Genomic DNA, 20,989 nt, shown 5'->3' with positions numbered 1-20,989 from the left:
GGGTAGCTAGCTCCATCTAGCAGATGAAGGCAGAAAGAGCACTGTTGAATTTTGGAGGGACTTCCTGCTCCGCATAGATCCTTGCCTCAGTTCTTGATGACAAGCCATCAAATAAGGAGAGAAATAGTAGAAACCACACCGATAAGACGAAACACCCCAGCACTCATACAATCTCTGCTAGAAGCCTATTCTGGAGTAATGACGGCAGCCCAGCCCTCCTAGGGAGTGGCCCTGAGATCATCTTTTGACATGCACAAAGACCACAGTAAGACCAAATGTCTCTTCTCCTGTGCATAGAAAAGATGATCTCAGGTGGGACATACCAAAGCTGACCCATGTAGGGTAGGTATATTGCTGGGCTGAAAAAACATTATTAGTTGGATAGGACGTGCTGTAGCACCCTTCTCCCAAAGGCTGACTCAGCAGATGCGTACATGTTTATTTTGTAATGCCTAATAAATGTATTAGGAGTGGTCCATGTAGCTGAATCTCTACAAGAGAGGTATTGCGAAAGAACACTGTTGATGTGGCTGTTGCCCTAGTGGAGTGGGCCACTATCCTGGCCGGGTGAACCAGCCACAGGGAAGCTTATGCCAGGGTGATACATGCTTTGATCCACCTAGCTAGTGTAGAAGTAGAAATCTTATTCCCTAATGACACTGGGTGAAAGGACACAATCTGTTTTGCGTATGGATTTTATTTTAGAGATATGTACTTTTAAGGCTCTCTTCATGTCAAATGAGTGCCATGCTTCTCTGTGGGGTGAACCGGATTAGGACAGAAAGAAGGAAGCACCAGCTCTTGTTGACAGTGAAAGGTAGACAGGACTTTAGGATGAAAAGAAGGAACAGTGTGGAGGATAACTCTATCCTTATGAAACACACAGAAATGCTTGTCAACAGAGAGGGCATTCAGCTCACTCTATGGGCCAACATAATGGTCACAAGAAACAAGACCTTAAAGGACAGTAGGCAAAAAGAGACTCGACTTAAGAGGTTCAAATGGGGACTTTTGGAGGGTTGTTAAAACTTTGTGCAGGTCCCAGTTCAGGTAGCGATATACCATAGGTGGTGCTGATATCATTGCCCCACAAAGGAAATGCTTGAGGAAAGGCTGAGACCCCAGTGGGTTGTCTGGACAGGATCGCTGATAATGCCGAAGCCTGGCGCCTTAGGGTGTTTGGCCTGAGACCCAATGATAAGCCATCTTGTAGGAAGGAGAGGATCTCATTGATACCTGCTTTCCTTGGAAGAACCCTCTTCTTCTGTGACCAAGCAGAGAAGGCCTTCCATGAACCCTTGTATAGCCTAACAGTGGAAGGATGTCTAGAGGCCATAATTATTTCCACCACTGGAGATGAAATGCCTCTCTTCAAGAAATGTTGCCTCTCAACCTCCAGACATGAAGCGCCAACCACCCTGGGTCTGGGTGGAAAAGGTGTCCCTGTGACAACAGGTCTTCCCTGAGGGGAATTTCCCACAGAGGATCGACTGATAGGTTGAGGAGTTCCAGAAACCAGAGTCTCCTTGGCCACCAAGGGGCTACCAATAGGACTGTTGCTCTCTCAGCTCAGATCTTTTGGATTACCCTGGAGATAACTGGAAATGGTGGGAAGGCATACAACTGACCTGGAGGCCACTGGGATGTCAGAGCATCTATTCCTTCCACCTCTAGCACTGTGTACCTGGTGAAGAACCTTTTTACCTGGCGGTTGAGATGGGTGGCAAAGAGGTCCATTTTGATTCTGCTGAAGCGCGTCACTATCTCCTGAAAGGCCATTGGGTGAAGCTTTCATTCTCCCTGATGGACTTTCTCCCGACTCAACTGGTCCGCTTGTCCATTGTCCTCCCCTCTGAGGTGTTCTGCCAGGATTGAGTCCACATTTGTTTCCTCCCACTGAAAAAGGAGAGAGGCTTCCTTCTGGAGGTGGGAGGAGCGTGTGTCTCCCTGATGGTTCACATGAGGTTTGGCTGACACTTTGTTTGTTCTGACAAGCACTGCCCCCAACCTCTTCAACTCCGCAAAGTGTCTCAGGGCCAAACAAATTGTGCAAAGTTCCAGGAGATTGATAGGGAGTGTGGATTGCTCCGATGACAATTTGCCTTGCATCATCTGGCCATCACATATGGCTCCCCAGCCTGTTAGGCTGGTGTCTGACGTGATCAGAATTCACGGGGGATCCTGGAACAGCACTGCCTTTAGCAGATTGGATTCGTGTGCCCACCATAGCAGGGACTGATGGACTGCCAGTGAAAGCACCACACTCTGGTGCTGCATGGATGCTATCTCACTTTGGAAAGGCAGTAGTGCCCACTGGAGGGGGCAGAGTGATGATGCACCCATGGAGTAATTTGGAAGGTTGAGACCATCAACCCCAGAATAGCTGCTAGTTGCATGAGGTCTGCTGAAAGGGAAGACAGAAGATGTGCTACGTCTGTGTGTATCTTGTTTACTCTGCCCTGTGCCAACCTTATGATTCCCTGATGCAAGTCTATAGTGGCCCCCACATGTACTATGCAGTGGGATGGATATAGCTGGCTCTTGGCTTGGTTGATTAAGAAGTCATAGTCTTTCAGACAGACCAAAGTGATGTGCAGATCTTCCCAAGTCTTGTGTAGTGATGGGGACCAAATCAAGAAGTCATCCAGGTAGGGGAAGACATGGACTCCCTGTGTCTTGAGGTGTCCTACCAGGGCAACAATAATCTTTGTGAATACTCTGGGGGCAGACAACAGGCTGAAGGGCATAGCTCTGTACTTTCCCCACCACGAACCTGAGGTAGCGCCTGTCATGGCCCCGTCAGAGGACTCATCAGACGAGGATGACTAGGGAGTAACAGCAGCAGACCCAGAAGCAGCAGACCCAGAAGGAGAAATGGAGGAACCTCCTGAGAACCCAGCTCCTTCTCCCCCTCAGCTGCAGAGCACCCCAGACACAGCTGAAGCCCTTCAGCCAGACGCAGCCAGTGAACAGCATACTCTCCCCTCACCTGCAGAACGTAGACAGCAGAAGGTCAGGCAGAAGAGGGGCAGGCCTGTCCACTTAAGGCCAAAACGCTGATGGCTCACACCTGCTGACAAACCTGCTCCTTAAAAGTCAAACCTTGGCTTCAGCTTGTTGCTGACTACAACGTCAGGCGTGACCACTGTGTGTCTTCCTATCCCCTGAACCTTGACTTGGACTGATCTCTCGGCAAACTAGACCCGGACCTTCACTGATGTCTCTTCTGGATTTCTGGCTTGGCATGTAAACTTTGAACAGCCTCTGCCCTTATCTTGCTTCTTCCTTGCTAGCCTGGCAGATTTATAGCCAAGCTGCCGGCGGAGGACTTACGGCCTGGCAATTATCAAGGAATCCCCAGCCCTGCCTGCACCCCCACCGACACTGCTGTCTCAGTGAAGAGCTGACAGCGCCTGTGAGATGGAAAAATAGGGATCTGAAGGTAGACCTCCTTCAGGTTGATCGAGGTGAGGAAGTCTCCCCTTCTCAAGGCCTCCTTGATTGATAGCAAGGTGTCCATGCGGAACTTGTGGTATTTTATGTACTCATTCAGGTTCTTCAGGTTGAGTACCGCCCTGAATGAACCATCTTTTTTCGTGACGGTGAAGAAGAGTGAGTAGTTTCCTGGAAATCTCTCCCCTGTTGGGACACGTTCTATTGCTGCAATTTATAGCAAATGGGAAATCGCCTGTAGGATCCTTTCCCTTTTGTCTGGAGACACCAAGGTGGGGGATGGGATGAATCTCGTCGGGGGGGGGGATGTGAATTCCAACCACAAGCTGTACCAGAGGATGTGAAGCACCCATTGGTCTGATGACGTGTCCCTCCACTGATGAGCAAATTGTTGAAGGCAGCCTCCCACCAGCAGAATGCTGGCATCAGAATTGATGTTTATTCCCTTGTGACTGGGATATGAACCCCAATCTGTTGGGGAAGTGCTGTTGGCCTTTAGTCTGGATGTGTTGTCTATTCCAGAAGGGACAGCTGGGACAGGCATCCTTTGCCCTTCCTGATATCCTGGAGTCTCAAAAAGACTGCGACTGTAGATATGGGTGGAATGATCTCTGAAAGGATCTTCTGTCATCCCTTTTCTCAGTGGAAGGCATTAACTTCTTCTTTTCCTTAGATTCCAAGACACCCTCCAGGACATCATCACCAAACAGCTTGCCTCCCACATAGGGTTCTGAAATGAAATTCGAGAGGGCTGTAAGATCAGCCTTCCAATGGTGCAACCACAAGTCCTTCGAGTGAAAACATCAGCTGCTAACAACCTTGCTGAAAACTGCATGCCATCCATAGATGCATCTGCCATGAAGGTCACCACCCAAGACATTTTTAGTAGAGACTTGAGGGTTCGGGCCAGATCCTGCTGCGGACCATCCAGCAGGTCTTCCAACCAGAGAAGGGAAGCTCTTGCAAACACCAAGGGGGCTGACGCTGCCCAGATGGATAGTGCACTAGCCTCATGGATCCTCCTGAGGCCCTGATCCATTTTGTGTTCTGTTGCATCCTTGAGGTGGGGATCCGAGTTCTTTGGGTTCAAGGATGGATTCAGTAAATTCACCAAGGGAGCATCTACCTGCGGGACTTTCAGCTGGTGCATGATGTATTGCTCCAACATATAGTATTTGTTAGCCTTTGATTCAGTCCCAAGAGATCTACTGTGGGCAAAATTAAATATGACAATAGATAAGCGGCTACTATTTTTGATCAGCCAGCTCTATCAATGCACTTCGCTTAGAGTGAGATATGGGATAGATGGAAATTTGACCAGATCTATCCCTGTAAATATTGGAGTTCGACAAGGATGTGTCTTGGCCCCTGCTTTGTTTAACCTTTTCCTTAATGATCTAAGCACCAAATGCTCCAACGAAAATCTACATTCCCCCAGTATCACAGGGGTGAGTTGTCCTCTGCTACTTTATGCAGATGACACGGTTTTGATGTCTTTCTCAGAAATCGGCCTTAAACGCCTTCTCCGGATTTTTATTTGTTATTGTGATCAAAATTTTCTTACTATTAACTATACAAAATCCAAAATAATGACTTTTACTAAAAATAGGTCGAAACAACTCTGGAAAATAGAAGGCAAATTGTTTGAAAAGGTTAGGAAATTTAAATACCTAGGCATTATATTCTGTTCTTCACTTTCCTGGACTCCTCATATTCAGGCCGCAATTCAAGTAGCTCGCAACACTTCTAAAGCCTTAATTAGATTTTTCTATACTAAAGGTGGCTGCTTTATCCCTGCTGCCTCTAAAATTTTCAAAATTAAAATAATATCACAGCTTCTTTATGGTATCCCGATTTGGGTTACCCATTTCAATAAAAAAATTGAATCAGTACTCTCAAGTTTCCTTCTGTCCATTTTTGGTTTTCCAAATTGTGCCTCTTCAGCTGGTCTCCGCTTAGAGACAGGATTCAATTCCCTAGAATGTACAGCCTGGTTGCAAGCTTTCAATTTTTGGCTCAAGATAGCCTACTCGGGGCCCTCATTAGGGCTCGTACATCTCATATGGAAAGATCCATTCAAAAGCTCCTGGACTAAAATCTTTAATGGGAAGCTAAATCATCTAGGTTTATCCTTAGAACTCCTGTCATCCTGGAGCTCTGAAATGGCCAAATCAGTTATCAGTCAACGAATAAAAGACCTTGATCGACAGTACCTATTCTCCAAGGCATCAACATCCTGTTCCCCTCTTCATTTTGGTCTGAATTTTTGTTTTCCATTCCATATGACCTATCTAGAAAAGTTAACCTTCCCACAATATAGGTTTCTGTTCTCCAGAGCGAGATTTAATTGTTTACCTTCGCTCTTTTAACGGGTCGATATCAAGGCACCCCTTATGTAAATCGTTATTATATTTGTAACGCAAATACCCCTGAAACCCTAGATCATGTCCTTCTTAATTGTGAGCTAGATAAAGATGTAAGAGCTAAAGTTATTTCACCACTTATTCTAGGGTTCTCTGATAAACATCCAGAATGGATAGTTCTTTACCTCTTGTCTGATAAAGATAAAACCACAACTGAACTAGTTGCTAAATTCTTTTATATAGCCCAATGTCTGCGAAAAACACAAGTTCAACATCTCCAACGCTGATGATTTTATCTTATTTTAATTTTCACCTTAACCATGTATTTGTATGCACAGTATGTATAGTAATGTTTTTATACTATATGCTTGATTGGGTCTATGACTGTAAATTAAATAAAGTAAAGTAAAGTATTTGTTAGCAGTTGAAACTGACTTCTTGAATTGCAATGGGACGTCAAACTCGGACTTGATCACTTTGGGTAGTAATGACGGAAGTTTTAGCACCCTTGACTTAGGTTTTGGGTCTGGACACACCACTGAAACTCTAGATGCTGAGGACTGGAGGATCTTCTGGGAGATTTAGACTGAAGGCTTCCATCACCTTGCACAGGAGAGGAAGAAAGTGAGCTTCCTGGAAAATCCTGTTGGTTGAAACCTCTTTGGAATCTGAGTCCCCATTCCATTCTTCTCCGTCAAGGATGATAAGCTCATTGTCTGGGTTGACAGTCGTATCCTCTGGAAGATGAGTGTCTACCTTGGGTAGTGGCATAAGGGTCCGGTGATGTGCGGTTTGGTGGTAGCTGTGTGTTAAAGATGAGTGGGCTTTGGAGGGACCCTGCACCACTTGCACCTGTGATGGTCCCTAGACGGATGCTGATGCCACTGTGTCCTCCAGGAGATGCCACACGGGAGCTGAAGAGACAGATAGGTTGTAACTGAAGAGGCTGAACGTGAGAACAACAGGGCTGGTGCACTACCCCCCCCCACACACACACACAGCTGGTGAGCATGTGGAGAAGAGGGGGGTTTGGGACATTTCCCCCAGGTAAAGTCTCAGGGAACGGGGGGGGAAACCTTTTTTTAAAAACACAAGGGAAACAGTAAGAAGGAAGAGCAGAACACTTAGGGAAATAACACAGACACAAATGATACAGGCCTGAACCAACGGAGCAGAGAGAGAGAGATCTACTGTTCTTAGTGAAGGTAGAAAGAAAACTGGGGCAAGGAGCTACATGAAGCTGGAAGTCCCTGCAAAATTCAAAAGCACTTTCTGCCTTCAACCGCTTGGTGGAGCTAGCTACCCACCTGAGATCATCTTTTCCATGCACAGGAGAATATCAACAAATGCCATATTATTCTATGAACATTTTCTTGGAAAGTGTGAACATTGTTTTTATATGTGGATAGTACAGTGAACATATTTTACTCCAAAGCTACTTTTCATCAACATGGATTTTAAGGTTCCTGTCAACATCACTTTTAAATGGTTAAGACAGTTATCATTTTTTCCTTCTAGGAAAACCATTTAGACAAACCTGAAAGCTGTCTTGCTAATTAAAGTCAGTACACATGCACAATAACCAGGTATCTGCCCAACTATCTATTTTGGGATTTTTCTTGTGCCAACATAGCTAGCTTTTGTTTGTGTGTGGCTTGGAGAATACTGAATTTAGCTGTTCAAGACCAGGATCATAAACTGGAAGAAGAGTGTCTTATGCCACCTAAAGATGGGATTTCCCCCCTCCCCCCGCAGATCATATTTCTTCTACTTCTTGAAGTTACCTAATTCGGCTCCTATTCACTGTTTTCAACCTAGTACACCAACAAAAATTAATCCCCAGCTTTGCTAATATAATAATTATTATGCTTCTCTTTACTGCTGTTCTCTACGACAAGGAACCTGTATGTTTTGCCTAAAGCTGGAGACTGATCTGAAGAACTTATTAATTTTTGCCCTACTATGGATTTTGGAAAATTGTAATTTATAGTTAGTTACAGAAATATCAAGAAATCTGAACAATATGCTATCAATATCAATATGAAACAGAACAATATGCTATAGATGTTGTAGTGTTCAACGTCCAATAAGCTACTTCAGAGGGGTAGGGAGTTGTGCACCAAACATCATCTTTATTATCTCCACCTCTGTAACTCTGAAACTGTCCAGGTTTTTGAAAAGTTTTTGCCATAGAGATGGGACATGTGGGGTGGTAGAATGAAAGCCCCACTGGGCATGAACTTCTTTGGATCTTAGCTATTTCAAAATGTGCAAGTAAGTGTTATCACTATAAATATATTTTACATAGTGTTCAAGCCTTGCTATTTGTTTTAATCGTATCATGTGACAATTTAAGTTAACTGCATTTTCTTGTACTTCCAAGTACAGCTGAGAAGGCAGCTGCAATGTGGGCAGTGTGGTTATAAGCCAATTCATGGGGAAAATGAGGAAATACTTATTTAATTAAATTTGATACTATTAACCAGTCTGATACCAGGAAACACTAAATCTTAATATTTTAATGAATTGCCTATGTCTAGCAGTTTTTGCAGTTTGAAAAATAAAAGACGTAAAAGGTAATTACAAAGAGAAGCTGTGGATATCTCTTGAAAATTTTCACACGAAGCAGAGGCAGTAATGGAGGCAAGAAATTCATCCACCTGCTTTAATGATAAGGAGTTATGGAGAGTTTCTAGAGGACAGATTGAAGGCACCATGGAATACAATTCAAAGCCTGAAAAAGAAAGAAAACCACAGATTTCCATCGTAAAAGGAAGCAACTGAGCTATTATACTGGCAAAGAAGAGATCTACAAGAAACCTGTGTATGCCATGCATACCAAAGCAATTCTGAGCCCAGTGTAGCTTTCCTGATTTCTGCTCCTGCATGCAACTCTTTGTGCTGCATCAGAGGCAGATCCAGAGGTACTATTTGACTTTCTGAAGAGATTTTTCTGGGCAGACAAATGGAACTTGCTGGTCTGCAGTGAGAAAGACGGGACCAAGAATTCTCATACATGACTCTGGCTCCACCCAAACAAATTATAACTATAAACACATGCAACCATACAATGACACTTGAATAATCACGTCAGCTACTAAAACAGTATGGAGCTGGACAAAAGGGTGTCAAGAGTCTCCTATATATGAAGTTCATGGTTCTGCATATGCATAATACAAAAACCTTTATTTTAAAAAGAAGGCTAAGGAAGCAATTTAACCACCATTTACAGGCCCAGCACCAGTGGGCAGCAGCCAGGCTGGGCACTGACTGAGAGTCCCTGTGGCTGAGAGAGGTCCCTGCTGCTGGAGATGGGCAGGTGTAGCTCCCACTCCGTGATTCATGCAAGCATAAAGTTGCAGAGCGTGTGCCCCACAACCTGATGGTGACGTGAATTGCAGAGCAGGAGAACCCTCCCAGGCAATCCCCTCCCCCACTGCCGGCATGGGTTGGCTGCACCACTTCTTGTGTCACTGCATCAGCAAGTTGCATGTACATGGTTGTCATTACCCAAGATGGTGGCAGAAAAGTCAACATGCCCCCCCATCTTAGATGATGGTAGGCATGCGCACACAGCACCCTAGTGGCTGAGCCTATTTACACTCCGGGAATGGTAGTGCCACCACGTCACCACTGCCTTCAAGGACCCACTTCAGTCTGGTGCTGGCCCTGTCCACTTACACAAATGCAGACCTACTGATCCATTGTACTCTCCTATGATCATGCTCTTCTAGCTTGTGTTCAATTTCTTAACTTCTGTATGAGACTGACGTGAGGAATAAAGTAAGTGTTCAATATGACCCAATGTTATTTCCATAACCATCAGAGCTGGCTCTTCAAGTCAAATCTTGACCATCTAAGTTTTTAAAGTACAGTTTTCTGAGAGGAAACCCAGGACAACCTCTCATATACATCTGCAAAATGCATGGTTATGACAAGTTTCCTTTATATTATTTACATCCAGTTTCAATGCTTTTATAATAGTTACTGTCAAGCCACAAATAAATCTGAAAATTAGTGTTAGGCATCATCAAGCAGAAACGTAATCAACCATGCACACTTGCATTAACATTGATTTAAAACTCTATTTGCATATATAAGCTTAAAAAAAAGCATTCGTGAACTGATTTTGACAGCTCCTCACAAAAAATATTATGTCCATATAGTTTCACTATTATAATTTTGAAAACCAAAACTGTAAGATTGCTAAATTTCTTCCAAGACCTTTATTTCAGTGGCAGAGGTTTGTTACTGAACACATATTCATCATTTTAGGGTAAGATATATTTAAATGTAATATAAAGTAAACACCTATAGTAAACTCTTCAAGGATTCAGATCCCTGTTGTCTGATATAACTTCTCTCCCCTTAAACAGCCAGAGAAAGCAAAAGTTGGTACCATGTTTAATTACAGCAGTTAAGCTTCTGTGTGTGCTTTAAATTAATTGTGTTTTAACGTAACTTCTAAAAATACAACACTACACATGCAAGCAAGCGCAAACCCTTTCTTTGCATTACAATAAATTCCAGAAGAACTGCAGCTTTCCCTGACTAGAGAAAAATCCACAAACATGTATGAGTGTATATCTGTGTGATTCCAAGGAAGAATTTAGTGGGATTACAGCAGGCTATTTTTTTTTACGTGTCTATTTTAGAGCTTAGTATCACCTGAAAAATGCATTCAATAAAGATCCTTTAAAAAGTTAAATCTGAAGCTCAATATTATCATTAATATTTCTGCTTTCTTTTTTAGCTCTGTCTACCTAGGCAATGAGAACCAGCTAGTCACTTATGCACACACCCATCTTTTAGCAGCTTCATTTTGGGATTATCAAGCATTAGAAAAATATCCTGAGACGTGTACTAAAAGGTCATTTCCATTGGACTGAAATGGTAAAAAACCTATTCATTTGTGTTCTTTTATTTTTAAAAAGACACCTACATATTGGACAGTATCCCTTCAAGTGTCTGATCTGCTATCGCGAGCTGACTTCTAACATAGCACTTTCCATCGAAATGCAAGACAATGAAAGGGTTAGCGCAGCAACTTAGAAAGCCACCCTGCCGTCTTACATTTGAAAGCTATAAAGACATACCACTGGCGCCTAGAAATTCCTCAGAGGAAATCGACCAGCACCTAAAGAGGTCTGGATGTTCTGCACAGAGCCCCAGAAAATAAGTAAAGCACTGTCAGTAGATACTTGTTTCACCATGTATCCTGAGCTCAAGATGAAAGGAGGGGGAAGACTGAAATGGTTTAGAAGTTGCATCATTATCTCAAAGTTATGGAAGTCAAAGAAAAGAGGCCCACATGAAAAGGTGAAGAACAAACAATACACCACTCCTCTTCATTTTCAAAGCAGGTACAGCCTCCCCCAAGTTATCTGAGGAAGTATGTTTAGGCTTCAAAGTAATACATATAGCATGCAGTAAATTGTGAAAGATGCGAGGATACATATTAAATGGATCAGAGCAATCTGTATCAACACAGTTGTGATTAAAAAATACTAAACACATACAATTAAGATAAAGTGCTCAATTAGCTACTGATGATATAAAATTATTTTCCCTATGTAATATAAATAGGGATATTTAATATTTCATGTAATATTTAATATTTAACGTAAATATTTAATGTTTATCTCTCAAAACTCTTACTTTCAATCATTTTGCATTACTAAGCTGAATTTGTCTTCTTTAGATGACAATTTTAAATGCCCACATTTTTCATTTTCAAAATTAATTCTGTATTAGCTATTAATTACTCTAACAATATTTATAAAAATTCTTCATGACTGAAGTAAACCTGTAATTTTATTATGATTTCCATGGAGCATATGCACTGGAGGGCATAAACATAAACCTGCACCTCACATTACCTTGCCACTGAACTCAGTTAACAGCTTTAGAAACTTTTTGAATAAGGATAAAGAAACTGAGGGCAGCATTACTGTTTCACCTACGATGGAGGAGTGATCAAATCCATTTCTGTGATGAAAGGCTTTGCAAAACGTGTTATATGTGAAGGGGGAATGTTATTTCCCAACGAACAATTTCAACAATAAAAATAAGATAGTTTGTGTTTATCCAGAGACTTCAAGAGGAAAATATAACAGTAGGTAATTATTTAAAGAAAGCACTTAAGGTGCCTGCCTAAAAGGGAGGAGACTTTAAATAAGGCCAATCTATTTAGTTACTGGCAGAAATGCAGGGATTTTTGTCCCAGTTAATTTTTATGTTAAGTCTAGCACCATTTCAGGAAGATGATCGCAAACTCCAGTTATTATTTATAATGAAATTGTGAGTTCACACAGAATAGATTTATCAATGGTTGCCAGCTATGCTAGATATATTAAATCTTCATGTTCCAAGGCAGTATATCTTTGAGAGGATTGGCTATCACTTTCATGTCCAAAGTATGGCGTTTCCCAGTGCTATCTGATGGTCACTGCTGGAAACAGAATGCTGGAATAGGTGGACCTTTTGGCCTAATTTAGCAAGGAAATTCTTATGCTGAATTCCAAAAGTTCAGAACAAAGATATCTAACATAGGAGGAAGGCAAATAACATTATGGGGAAAGAACTAGGAGCTACTTAAGATCAGAAAGCTTTTAAACCATACACTAAACGTACTAATTGCTTGAGTTACTAAGAAGAATGTGTATAAACAGACATAGGATTAATTTAAATTTCCCCCAAAAAAAGATTTGGGTATATGAATTTTAAAAATTAGATTAAGGAATTAAAAGGGGAAAGGGGATTTAAATTATCAGAATTTCTAATAATTGAACATACGGCCATGTGATCAGTTGAATTAAGGAAGGATGATGGTGGATAATACTATGCACCCATAGTTTGGAAGGGATGAAGCAAGGGAATATTTTTTTTAAAATAAAAGCAAAACATACCATTGGTTGGGTGTCGAGCAAATGAGATAGAAAACCTTTTAACAGCAGAACCACGTGTGGTGTCTGAGAAAGAGAAAAACAGGTACCTGAAATTCAAAACAGCTACCAAAAGAGGGACAATTCAAGAAAGGACAGAATAGGAAAAAAACAATGAAGAGTAGGTTAGAATTAAGTGACATGCAGAAAGGATTGGGAAAAGTGCATAGGCCAAAACAGGTTTAAAAGCAGGAAAACTTTGTTGTTACTACTAGATGTTTAATGGACTGTATGGAAGACAAATACGGGTGAGCTTGTGATTCTGGCATACAAAATTATACATGGTTAGAATTTAATATCATGGGCGTGACATTAGGAGAAAAGTTACATGTTTCTTACTTTCAAGAAAGTTAACAAGAACTGTAATGTGGTGGAAATCTGATTCTGACACTTCTATTCTACTTGTCTGAAGCCCCAAGCCAAGCTCTTTTATACTCACTCAAATTGTTTTTTGAAAAATCTACTTTTTTAGGACTTCACCAATATTAATGCGTCTCCTTTGATTGTGTTTGGTTCTCAAGAAATGTTTTTGTTCCATTTCAGGAAATAGTTACCAAATTATATGGATTTAAACTGTAAGTTGTATTTTTTTTACAAAATACTAAAATTTTATGTAAGTTGAACTTCATAAACTTTTTATTTTTAAGTATGTTGTAGAAGGGAGACCCCCCCATGTGTGCCATTAAACACAATTACAGTAGGGACCCACTCATATGGCAGGTTACGTTCCAGACCCCCACCTAAAAGCGAAACCCACCAAAAAGCGAAACCCACCAAAAAGCAGAACCCCGTCAATAAAATGGTGCCCGACGCCCAAAAAACACTGTAAAAGCGAAACAAGCGCCGTACGACTGGGGCCTTACTCTAATTGAAAGCTGCCATATTAGCGGAACGCCAAAAAGCGGGCTGCCAAAAAGTGGGCCCCTACTGTAATCTCTGAGAAATAAAGACAGTACAATCCCCTATAAATTAACATTAGCAAACAGTATTGTAGGCTTCTGTTCAGTCAACAGTCCTAAGACTTTCTTTCAAGAATCAATGTGCGTATATGAGTGGGTGGGTGTAAGTGCATGTGCGAAAGTGTGCACATACCATCTATACAGCCAGAAGTAGTCAGCTTTTTACGATGAATACGAGCACAATCCTGTAGGTTAGGTGCACTTGAAGAACCCCCGAGCACCGAAGTGCTAAACAGGCTCGCACAGTGAGACCCTGATGGGAGTTAGAGAAAATACATACAGCAACCACGTGTTCTTCTGTTCACATTGGGAATGCATGCAGCATGCAAGCATATCACTCTTACCACACAGAAGGCTGCCTCTGGCATTGCCTTGGACAGGTTCACAATATACTTTTAATGTCAGTGGTACTTATAGGGTGTACTATCATAATTTTTTGTGCTTCTATATATCATAGTTCCCTTCACTAATTATATACACAGAAGTCTAGACTCTAATAAAGGGGCTTCATTTCCTGTTGCCAGACTTGATAAAAGAAGAAATGCCAGATAAAAAGGGATGGGGAGGAAGAAAGATATTAAATATTTTACAATTTGTAACTGGATCTGTTAAAAGGAGCAATGAATTCTTCAAATTACAGAGCTGGGCATCTTTTCATTTGCAAGTCCCACTGAAATCCATGAGATGTGATCAAGATTTCTTGCACACATCCCACTGGTAGCTTGTACAGGCGTATCCCATGAAAGGTGTCCAGTAAGTATCTCAATGTATTTTTATTAATACTATATTTAGTATCATGTAACTAGATAATGAACCTATATCAAAATACTCAAACATCACAAAATTTTGATTTTGGCAGGTATAATCATAGCCAATCTCACAAATTTTTGAGAAAATATTTGTTCTAATTATTTTAAGGAGAATTTTGCCTTAAAAGCAAATAACTGATGTAAAAACAGAGAAAACTTGACATGGTTACCTTTGCTATCGAATATTTAAAATCTTGTTTGTGAAAAAGAATTCTTAGCATACTACAAGATTGCTATTTTAGCATAAAATTTACAATCAAATCTACTTTTAAAAACCTGAGAAAAAAGGCTACTTTAGGTATAATGTCTTTTGGGCAATGCCCTACCAATATAAAATTCATCTGAAATGCACTTGCTCAGGGGAGATTTTTCCTATGCTTGACCTTTGTAACCTGGGCTATTAGCTTTCAAATCACGAAGCACTGATTCAAAATTTCTGTTATTACCACTGATGACTAAACAGTGAGGAAAACATTACTAGGATATCTGTTGAAACAAAAGCCAATATAAATGAGTGCCTTATCTGTGGCAGAAGCTTTGGAACAAAAGAAATATCTTCACTTAATCACATAAATAAATCTGTTTTCATCAACCATGTGACATATCACAGAGCACAATATTGTATAATTATTGAAGAATGTTAGATAAATTAAACTCCAGTAATCAAGAGCACCTGATGTATGCATTGTGCTAGAAAACCTTTTGAAACACAAAATAGCAAAGAAAGATTATGTAGTACATAATTAGTACAGAATTTAGCAGACAAATGTAGTAATTTCTGTCTTAGACTGCATGTAATGTTGTGTATGTTTTGCTTAACATGCTCTGAAAGTGTTATCTAAAATGGGAACATTTGCAGAGCATAAAATACTGGCAGCATACACTACAATACACTATAATACACTACAATAAAAACAGTATCTATTCTACAATATGAACTAGAAAACATTGCTGAATTATGTATGTGATGCTTGCTGTAATGAAACAGTTACAGTAGCCAAGCCTGTATACTGAAAGCTGTAGTTGATGGAATTTGGGGTAGTGCAAAGAACTTTACTCTTGTTTTTAAATGAATACGGAAGACAAAAACTGAGAAAAGTAAAGGTTTTTTATTACCAGCAGCGTATCTTCAACTGCTTCCAGCCCACTAAGGATCAAACTCCCCAAAGCCTTGAGGTGAAGCATCTTAAAATGGTCTTTATCGTCAAAAGAACAATATGACTTTGGTTCAAGTGAAAAAATCATGCCAATAATGACAACTGACATTCTCTTTTCAATTACCAAATAACTAATTTATAATAAAAGTACTGCAACACATTATTTAAACAGCAATGCTGACTTTGAAAAGATCTATAAGCTTATCACCAGAATATCAAGCACTGGGTAGTTCTACTTTAAAGGAACAGGATTTTAGAAAGTATATACATACCTATGCTGCTTGTTTTTTGTTCCACAATAGTTCTTGGAGGTCGGAAGTGACTGTTGTTTTCTGATGGGACCTGGCCATGGGAAACAGATAAATAAGAAGAAAAACAGACTAGTGGGACTGTAGAATCCATTAAGCTTGAAACAGCAGCCTGTTCAGACAGACAAGTATTAATAAGCCATATGATGTGTTAGTAGAAATACCAGATAATATGGAAGATCATGCAATATTGCTGAAGGGAGTCCATTTCACTCATGAGATCCTTGCAATGAAGTGGTGCAAGCAGGCATTCATCATAACATAAACAGGACAGACATCAAGAAAGATAGGAAAACACAGACAACTGTGTCATTTTAGTTTACCAAATAAACACTCCTAAACTGCGCCTGTATTGGAAGGGAGAAAAAAAAGAGGAAACACAGACAGGATGATGAGGTCACCATACAGTCACTGATCCATGCACAGGCTCTATCAGGGTAAACTTCTGATGTTCACAGCCTTTAACCTAAAACTCTTTTTCTACATCCAAGCTAGTTTCAAGAGGACATGAAAATAACACATTCTTTTGAAAAGGAAGAGTTTCTGGTAACAGAACACCATCCATTGTTTAGTGCAAACAATATAATGAATAATTTATAAATATTTGGAGTTGCATCAAACATTAGTTATAAACAAAGCAGACCCATTGAAAATAATGGATATGACTAACATGGACAACTGAGTTGGATAAAATCTACAGACTATTCTATTTTATTGTATATATACTATTTAACTAAATTCCCCCAATACTTGAAATTTCAGAATGCTGTACATTACAATCAATGAAGAACTGTCTTTTTAAAATGAAGAGAAGAAAAATGACACCCCCAGTGAAGGAGTAGAGAAAGTAATAATTAGTATTAATTATTTTTTTCCTGCACAGTTAATAGGCCACCAAAAATATTATCTATGCTGAGCCCAATTGTGGAATAGCAATATTGAACCCCAATCCAATTATTTCAAATGGGAGTTTGTTTATCAGAGAATCAGTTTAATGTACCTACCACCAAATTACTAAATGCTGCTTTTGTTTTGTTTTTTAAGTTAAAAAAAGTCTTAAAGGACAACTAAGCCAAAGCTGATGTAGGTTGCATTGGGGAACTAGCTATTTTCATCTCTATGGTGCTGAAAAGGAACAATTTAAAATCAAACAATCAAATACATTCAGTGAAACTTGCGTAGGAAAAAAAACCATGCACTTGCTTTTTTCCCCCCCAAGCATTCTTGGAAGTAGCTAGTATTTTTTTTAATTACATTTTAATGACATGTGAAATAATTTTCTTTGAATAAAATCCAGAACAACGGATTAGATGTCCTTAAAGACAGTTGATTCCTGCTTGGAATGCATAGTAATGTTTAATGAAGTAAAGTTTAAAAACCTGTTGCCATGAGCCAAAAATACTGGATGTGAAAGCCAATGATTTAGGGGAGACAGGGGAAGAAGTGATTTGTTCCCCTGATCTGCGTCTTCGACGCCCAGTACCCACACCACTGGTGTAATGCAGCCAGGTACCAATACACTCTGGGCTAGACACACTCAGGGGGCTCTCTTCCTGGAAGTGAGAAAGGGGGCAAAAAAACAGCAAAGCATGCAACGTTAGATTCATAGCCAAATGATAAGAAAATAAAACACACTTTTGCTTGAACCCTTTTGAAAACAGCTTTAACAGCATTAAACAACAAGGAATGTTTCCCATAATAATATCATACAGTACAAGCAACTGGATTATTCAGCTACTGTTTTCACTAATGACACTTAAACTGCACTAATGGTAAGTAAACTATGTTCACATTTTAAAAACTACACCGGGTATTGTTATGTACATATGGTTGAACTGTGTTCCTCTGTTTAAGCATAGAAAGTTCTCTCCCCCGCCCATTTTGCTGAATTTTCCTTCACTATCAATGCAGCACATACTTCAAGAAAACAGTTACATAACTGACCTCTGATGACAGTGAGTTCTTCATTGTAAAGAAGGTGCCTGAACATTTTCTAACAGAACACACCAATAAAATTTAGCCTTCATTCTGTGTCCACATGCCACATCTATGCTTAAACATTATACCTTCTGCCTAAGCTCTAGGACCAGCTAAAAGGACCAAACAAAACACCAGGCTTGCACACCAACAATACTGTCATAATTTACACAAGTGCCAATCTACCATTTAGAAATCACAGTATTGCCTTTAAACATCTTGGGCCTAGATCAAGAAGATCACAAGAAACAAAGTCAGGACTACATTGAAACAAAATGCAGTTATGTTCAACATATAATTAGGCAGCCTTGATCTTCAAGGTGAAGTTGTTTGATTTTTGTTCACTTTCTCTTAACAGAAGAAAATCAATTTCATATTGCTTTACACACCATTTAAAAATTAGCCTCCCTTCTAAAATGGTGTTTTATTGAAGTAAGAAACAATCTCACATTGAGCTAAAAAGAATCTGAATGTTCCTCTGAATAAATACACAGAGTCTTAAGAAACAAATATATAACGTAAAAATTAAACCATGATTTCCAGATCTTTATAGTATTTATTGGCATGGAAAAGCAAAATGTAAAAGCACATGTGAAAAAATAGAAAACATGTATAGAATATTGCTATACATTTGCTTGCTGGGAGAAAAAAACCAAGCATTTATCAGTCTGTCCCTGTATCATGTGATTAAAAAGCTGGAACCTTGTGAAATTTAATAAAAATATTTATAGATAGCTATAGAAATATATAGTTCTTCTCAAAGATGGTCATGATCAATAACAAAAGCATATTGCCCATAGCAGGAAGCATGTGGGCTTGGGGGGTGGGGGAGAAAGGGAGGATACAGAACTTGGTTTAAACTAGCCCAACTTCATTAGCTTTGATGAACTGGCAACACAAGGGTGAAGCCTAAGAAGTCAGGCAACCAGCCTGCTGTCAGAAGAACCCAGACTGCTTGCTGACTGAAAAGTGGGATGATCAAAAGGTCCAAATGTAGCCTTGAACAATATCCCACCAGGGAGTGTAGGTATCATGCCCAGGGCCGGTGCTATCATTAGGCCAACTAGGCAGCTGCCTAGGGCGCAGACCTCAGAGGGACGCAGTACTGACCTTTGAGGGGCACAGTTTTATACAGATTAGTTTCTTTAACCCTTGGGAAAATGCAACTAAAATAAATTTAGCAGTTTCAAGTTTTGTGCTTTTCATTTTTTCTGCAAGACATCTCTTTTTGAAAATTGAAGTTAGCAATTTTTGGGTGTGTGTGCAAGTAGTTAGCCTTGCCTAGGGCGCAAAATAGCCTGGCACCGGCACTGATCATATCAGTGACTGGTAGTGAGCTGGTCTACAAATCCTGTATCTCTCAGAACATTTAGACCAAGATCCAAGTAACAGCACAAATAATTCTGCAAACGCACAGAGGCTTTGTACTAGAACTTTTAGACTGTGGCCCTGCACAGCACACAACAAGCCACTTTTGAAACAGAGGGGAGTTTTAAGAAATTTGGGATACAACATGGAATCTTTGCTTCAGATGAAAGAAGTCAAAAATCCTATGAGATATATAAAGATCTTAGACACAAAGTAAACTTTTTAAATCCTAGCCTTTGTACTTATCATAGCTCAAACCAGCCAAATAACTGTATATAATTAATTAGATAATATGAAGTGGCGAATTCATTTAGAACTATTCCTATTGCGGTGGTAACGCAGCCGAAGCTCTGCTCATGGCCGGAGTTCGATTCCAACGGAAGGAGGAAGTCGAATCTCTGGTAAAAGGGGTCGAGGTCCACTCAGCCTTCCATCCATCTGTGGTCGGTAAAATGAATACCCGGCATATGCTGGGGAGTAAAGAAAGGCCGGGGAAGGAACTGGCAATCCCACCCCACATATACGGTCTGCCTAGTAAACATCGCAAGACGTCACCCTAAGAGTCGGAAACGACTCGCACTATAAGTGCAGGAACATCTTCACCTTCAGCATTTAGTCTTACTGCATCCCCAAACAAAAGTGTAAGTCAAAGAAACACAGAATGGACCATTGGTCTCACCTGAAGTGTGATTTTCACAGGAGGACTGCCATCAAGCGGGTAACATAACTCCACCTATCGTCCGAAGGCAAGAATGTTCTGAAGTCAAGACTAGGGGCATCAGGCCCCTCCCACTCCCCAGTTCATTCGCGAGTCCAAAGAGAGATATCTAAAAATGCAGGAAAAAAGGCCAACAGGCCTACCAGCAAGGACATAACACAATAGCAATATTCATAATAATATGACTCTAACATAGCGATATAACTGTATTAGCAGTCTTGACTTCACTAGTAAATCTAAACATAATAGTGTAACAGAAATGTATAAAACACCGGAGAAAAATATCTAGGTATCCTCCAACTGGGAGGGTCGTGATGGCAGTCCTCCTGTGAAAATCACCCTTCAGGTGAGACCAATGGTCCATTTTCCACAGGAAGCCTGCCATCAAGCGGGATGTACCAAAGAAGCCCATAACGGGAAGGGACCACCCACATCCTAACCATCATTAAGTACCTGTTGCAACACCCGCCTGCCAAAAGAGGCATCGGCAGAGGTATAACGATCTATTTTGTAATGCCTTATAAACAAATGTGGGGTAGACCGAACAGCAGCTCTGCAAATATCAGCAATAGGAGCGTTGGTAGCAAAAGCAGCCGAAGTGGCAGCTGATCTAGTGGAATGAGCAGTTATTCTAGATGGAACTGGAAGCTTCAGGGCCTCATAAGCTAAGGTTATACATGAGCGCAACCAGCAGGATAAGGTGGAAATATCTACTTTATTCCCCATAGAACGTGGATGAAAGGATACAAACAAAGACTCAGTGCATCGTAAATCCTGGGTCCGAGACAAGTAGATCTTGAGAGCCCACCGAACATCCAATGAATGCCAAGCCTTCTCCAGAGGATGGGTAGGATTAGGGCAAAAGGAAGGAAGAACAATGTCCTGGTTGCAATGGAAAACTGAATTGACCTTGGGATGGAAGGATCAGTCTTC

The 20,989-nt window shown here is 40.5% G+C and overlaps 1 protein-coding gene across 1 annotated transcript in view; it reads right to left on the bottom strand.

Moving 5' to 3' along the window:
- The window catches only part of PPIP5K2 (diphosphoinositol pentakisphosphate kinase 2), a 170,487-nt gene that overhangs the window by 14,363 nt on the left and 135,135 nt on the right, over positions 1-20,989 (bottom strand). The window contains exons 26-31 of the mRNA XM_061623458.1: positions 17,373-17,546; positions 15,958-16,027; positions 13,853-13,972; positions 12,725-12,787; positions 10,913-10,972; positions 8,401-8,550 (exon numbers count right to left, since the gene is read on the bottom strand). Of these exons, the coding sequence (XP_061479442.1) occupies positions 8,401-8,550; positions 10,913-10,972; positions 12,725-12,787; positions 13,853-13,972; positions 15,958-16,027; positions 17,373-17,546 (637 nt within the window). The remainder of the gene's footprint in view (positions 1-8,400; positions 8,551-10,912; positions 10,973-12,724; positions 12,788-13,852; positions 13,973-15,957; positions 16,028-17,372; positions 17,547-20,989) is intronic.

Source organism: Rhineura floridana, chromosome 1, assembly GCF_030035675.1.
Source record: "Rhineura floridana isolate rRhiFlo1 chromosome 1, rRhiFlo1.hap2, whole genome shotgun sequence".
In the NCBI taxonomy this organism is placed as follows: Eukaryota; Metazoa; Chordata; class Lepidosauria; order Squamata; family Rhineuridae; genus Rhineura; species Rhineura floridana.
This window is presented reverse-complemented; position numbering and strand designations above follow the sequence as displayed.